The sequence below is a fragment of the Glycine soja genome, chromosome 4, assembly GCF_004193775.1.
Source record: "Glycine soja cultivar W05 chromosome 4, ASM419377v2, whole genome shotgun sequence".
NCBI lineage: Eukaryota > Viridiplantae > Streptophyta > Magnoliopsida > Fabales > Fabaceae > Glycine > Glycine soja.
The window spans coordinates 51,348,255-51,353,633 of record NC_041005.1 but is presented as its reverse complement, the minus strand read 5'-3'; the positions used below and the strand labels follow the sequence as shown (position 1 = coordinate 51,353,633).

The window sequence follows — 5,379 nt, the reverse complement described above, 5'->3', positions numbered from 1 at the left end:
CTTCTATTATAAACACAAAAGAGGATTCTAGTAATTGCTAGGAATATGTTTGTTTTGGAAAATGGGTAAGGGAATAATCATTGGGGGTGAAAATTGAAAGTGGGAGAGAGTTAGCGCCTTGGACAAGCGAAAGGTGTTGTGCGAAACCGGGTCTTCTTTTTTAAAATTATTTTGCTTTTTTGGTCTATAAAAAGACCATTTATCGTTTTGAGGATCACCTTCAAACTCCACAAGTGTCACAAGTCATAGCTCGTTAGAGAGAGTTTGTGTGTTTTGTGTGTCACCTTGGTGTGCATACGAGATGGAGGACCAAAATGGTAGTGGTAAGTTGAGCCAAGGGCTTCGCAAAGTGAAGCCTTACCTTGCTATATTGTCCCTTCAATTTGGCTACTCAGGGATGTATATCATCACTATGGTTTCCTTCAAGCATGGAATGAGTCATTGGATACTCTCAGTGTATCGTCATGTAGTTGCCGCTATTATAATAGTCCCTTTTGCACTTGTCCTTGAAAGGTATATCTCTCTCTCTCACTCTCTTTCCCTTTCTCTTTCAGTGTTTACATCATATGTGTGTCTCTCTCTGTCCTCCTACCCAATTAGCAGCAGCTTTTGTTGTTCATACTAATTGTCAATGTCCTTATATTTTTTTTTCTGAAAAATGATAATCAGTGTCATTAATTAGTTATGAAACTGAAAGAAATTTTTTTATTGGAACGTATAAAATTATATTACTCATAATTTTTTTTACGCACAATAAATACTTCATTATGTTAATTTTTTAATCAATACCTTGATCGATGACACTGATTAATAATATCCATTTTTTTCTCACATCAGCTTAATTAATTAACAATAAGGTTTTGTTCTGATTCACAATCTTTGCAGAAAAATAAGACCAAAGATGACTCTTCCCATCTTCCTGAGGATAGTGGCACTTGGTTTCCTTGAGTAAGGCTCCTCAGATCATTTCCACCTACCATATTCGCAGTATCAGAATCATACATTTAATTTGTTTATTCACGGTCTCTTCATGGATTGTATCATGCGTTATAATATTTGTAATGCATGCATGCATAAGTAGCTATACATTTAATATAATCTTTTCATTGTATTCATTTTGTTAAGTAGCATAAAATCTATATTCTTTCTTGTTAAGTAAAGGAAATTAAAAAGATTCCTGTGGAATATAAATATTCAAACAATAAAATATTCACTTTGAATTTAATTTTTCAAACGTTTTTAAATTAATACTTTCGCTTACTCTTGTTTCACTCTTGCATGCACTTTTTTCCTTATTTACGTGACAATAAAAAATACAAGATTAAGAATAGAAACACATAACACATTTCAAGAACACTTACAATAAGCCCTCAACTTCAAAATCAAATGAATAAATTTATTAACTAAATAGCTATATATTTAACTTATAAATACATAAATATTTTAACACAAACAATACTTAAGTAAATATATGTATCAGGTTTATTAATTAAATTTCTTAAACTGGAAGCACTATTTATCGGCAGTGTTTGCTCTTATTTTTATTTAGCCGATAATTGGCTGTATTCTATATTTTCATAAAAAGAAAATCCTTAAAGAAATAATATATAGATATAGATATTCTGCATAATGTATAACCTAGCTAAAACTGATACAAATGAGATAATAATTAGCTGATAGTGACGTTCATAATGCTCCACCTTTTCTAGCGGACACATCATACCAAAGAAAGTGACACACCATAGATAATCATTAACAAAACGCAATGTTTCCAATCATAATTTCATTACTTTCTTACTTGCCAATAATTTTAATTCCTTTTGTTATTTTAATTAAACCATACTACGGAAATGCTAGCAGGGCATGTATCTGTTGGTAACATGATCCGTACGAGGCCGAATTGATAGGATGAGCACCCAGCACTTATATATAATTAAATAAAAATGCAAGTGCGGGGGGAAACACGATACACTTAGAAATAAGTATTTATTTCACATAGTATTCTGAAATAATTTGGGCACACCTTGTGCTCATTTTAAGCATTTTTTTAACAATACTGATTTTTAGTTTTCCATAAAAAAAGTCACAAATTATTGTGACGCACACTCGTGTCAAACTGAGACAAAGGTATTGTTTGTTCGAAATTCAACTGTAACATGGTATTTAATTGGAAAAAAATGAAGAAAGAGGAATTTATATTTTTTTTGTCTAATTTAAAATTTTGGAAGGGGAAGAAGAGAATGGAAGAAAATTTTCTTCTTTGTCAAATTTTAACTTGCATCTAAAATTTAAGAGAGTCAGAGAATGAAGAAAGTTTTATGTTTATTCAATTAAATTATCCTCAAATAATTTAAATCAAACCCTCTACAGTTATAATGTCTCTTTTAACCTATAGATAAAGGTTTCCCCGAGTCTTTTTAAAATCATTTTGGTTACCGTTAGATTTTATATATCCTATAAATTGTATAAAAAAAAGTTAGAGATGAAATTTTTCTAGTGGTTTTGTATAATTAATAAGTTTGTTGGTGATGAAATGGAACAGGCCAGTGCTAGATCAGAACTTGTACAACATGGGGATGAAAATGACCTCAACAACGTTTGCATCCGCCACTGTTAATGTCCTCCCGGCCATTACTTTTGTAATGGCACTCGTTTTCAGGTAAAAGATGATTCAATCACTGTTCACCATTATATTAATGTAAAGTTTGCGTGCTTACGCAAAGAAATAAGGCTAGTTCCTAGCTAGTGGCATTCCAAAGAATAATAATAGGATCAAATCAAAACACTATAGAAGCCACCCTGCATGCATGACATGGGGCCGCTACTTGACAAATGATGTCACAAACTATTTTGTTCCATATCATATCCACACTCTTTGCAATATTCATTCTTAAAATACATTAAAGCTAATTGATTAACTGATTCCATGTAGTTCAATGCTATCGCGTGTGCAAGTTGGATTAAACAACCTTTTTTTTTGTCAAGACATGTGCATATCAAATAAGATTCTTCCGATTTTCTTAGTTATTCATTGTTCAAGATTTATTCTAGTGAATCTAATGAGATGGAAATGATTCTACCAACGTACGTGCAGGCTAGAGAAGGTGAACTTGAGAAAATTTCACAGTGTAGCCAAGGTCATTGGAACCGTTATAACAGTTTCAGGAGCTATGGTTATGACTCTGTACAAAGGCCCTGCCTTCCAAATCATAAAGGGTGGAGGAGCCATGAGCCACCATAGCAACTCTAGCAGTACCAGTACCACCGAACCCTCTGACCAGCACTGGATAGTTGGAACTGTTTATCTCATATCAAGTTGTGCTAGTTGGGCTGGCTTCTTCATTTTGCAAGTAAGTATAGCCCAAACTAGTCATGTGCCATAAATCATTGCATGTCTATTGTCTTTTTTTTTTTTACATGGAAAATAATACATGTCTATTGTCTAGGACTATGTTGTCCCGAACAATTTTCACGTAATATAAATTATATTTTTTAATTTAACAAAAGAATTAATAATATGCCACGTAAAGATTGATTACAACAACATGGTCGCAGACTATATAAACTTCGCGGTCGTGCACAAAAACTTAATAGTCTGACTTTGTGTTTCTACTCTGTGGAAATAGTCATTCACTTTGAAGAAGTACCCAGCAGAGCTCTCACTGACAGCTTGGATATGCGTGATGGGTATTATTGAGGGTTCAATCGCATCCTTTATATTTGAACGAGACTTTAGTGTATGGGCTATAGGCTGGGACTCAAGACTTCTTGCTTGTGTTTACTCTGTGAGTGCCTTAATTTCCTTAGTAATAATTAAAATTGAAACCCATTGCATGGTGGTTGTTTCTAATTAATTACTGATTCAAATAAATTACTAATTTGCACTAAAAATAATAACCAGGGGGTGATATGTTCTGGAATGGCGTATTATGTACAAGGGGTTGTAACCAGGGAACGTGGACCAGTGTTTGTGACTTCTTTCAGCCCTCTATGTATGATTATCACCGCTGCATTGGGTTCCCTTGTCTTAGCCGAGCAAGTTCATCTAGGAAGGTATGTATTAATTATTAAACATTTTTTTTATTTGCATCAATCAAATTAATAGCAAATTCTAAATTTACTTGTGACTAGTTAATGTGCTAATTAATTAAATTTATTTTGTGTATTTAATCCCTTCTCAGTATATTTGGGGCAATTCTCATTGTGTGCGGACTTTACACTGTGGTGTGGGGCAAAAGCAAAGACCGTAAGAGCACAAGAGAAATAGAGAAAGGTGAAAGCCGAGAATTGCCAATAAAGGACGGTACAAAATCAGCGTCAGACATTTATGAAGGCATTGAGATCAATGTTCCTGCTGAGGTGTTGAAGAAAGGAGAAGGGAAAAATGTCCCACCAACAACATCATGAAAGGTCCTTTTATAGGACCAGCACTATAAATTTTCCTATTAGCTTAACTAGATTGAGGTCAAGAAAGATTTTGTGCATTGGGAAAATCTTTATCTGCCTCACTGGCTTCATTTTCATTGCGCCTTTCTAGAAAGTATAATGTCAGTCAATCAAATAATGCAATAATTAATGCCATTGTCTCTATTTTTTGTACTTCCAGTACTTTCCTTTTTTCTCCCTCACGTTGAGGTGCTTATCTAATCATACGTGTCACTGCACTCAAAGCAAAGATTCTATCTCCAAGAAATGAAAGAGTGTGCAAAGAAATAAGGGAGAGTATGAATTTTTTCCTATTTAGTTGCCACGAAATGGAGTAGAGATTTGAGAGAAAGAAAAAGTCTCGCCAAAAAACTGCTTACACACAGAAGTGAGGAGAAATATGGTGAAGTTTGAGAGTTGGTTTGCTTTTTACATAGTATCCTCACTTTTTTGCATTAACAGGTTCTAGATGGTCATAAATGGATTATGCTATGCTGCATAATTATATATTCCATATAATCAATTGGTCATGCATAATCGATTGTGTCATTTTCATAATCAATTATATGTGATTATGTTAAAAACAAAAAAAAATGGGGTAAGAATAAAATTATACTTTTGATAATACTCTTGTTTATTTTCTTTCTTATTTTTTTCAAACCAAACAACCTTAAAATTTATTTTTTTATTTTATTTCTTTTCGATCAAACAATTTATATGTTCACTATATTTCTTATTTAGTTTTCTTCTTTTCACTTTTTTCCTAGATAGTTCTTCTCCTTTTGTTTCCTTCCTTTTTATCAAACATAATCTAAAATAAAACTAAACATGCCAGGACATTTAGGTGTAGCAAATGTGTTTGTATTAACGTTTGAAAGTCTTTTAAAGGGTGGTTTGCGTATTCTAAAACAGTGAGCAAGAAACAACTTCCTCGTGTCATTGAAGTTAACATGT

At 33.0% G+C, this 5,379-nt stretch overlaps 1 protein-coding gene across 1 annotated transcript; it reads left to right on the top strand.

The window, feature by feature from the left end:
* Positions 1 to 203: 203 nt before the first annotated feature.
* On the top strand, positions 204 to 4,599 carry LOC114410431 (WAT1-related protein At4g08300-like). Its single transcript, XM_028374372.1, has 7 exons — positions 204 to 513; positions 886 to 948; positions 2,543 to 2,659; positions 3,095 to 3,350; positions 3,627 to 3,785; positions 3,902 to 4,053; positions 4,182 to 4,599. The coding sequence occupies exons 1-7, from the start codon at positions 302 to 304 to the stop codon at positions 4,405 to 4,407; spliced, it is 1,185 nt and encodes a 394-aa protein (XP_028230173.1). The 5' UTR covers positions 204 to 301; the 3' UTR covers positions 4,408 to 4,599.
* The last annotated feature ends 780 nt before the right edge of the window (positions 4,600 to 5,379 follow it).

Bases quoted from the DNA above. Each gene is read 5' to 3' on its own strand.
- LOC114410431 (XM_028374372.1), top strand. From the start codon at position 302: ATGGAGGACCAAAATGGTAGTGGTAAGTTGAGCCAAGGGCTTCGCAAA. The intron at 949-2,542 runs GTAAGGCTCCTC...GAAATGGAACAG, and splicing joins GTGGCACTTGGTTTCCTTGA to GCCAGTGCTAGATCAGAACT. The intron at 4,054-4,181 runs GTATGTATTAAT...ATCCCTTCTCAG, and splicing joins GAGCAAGTTCATCTAGGAAG to TATATTTGGGGCAATTCTCA.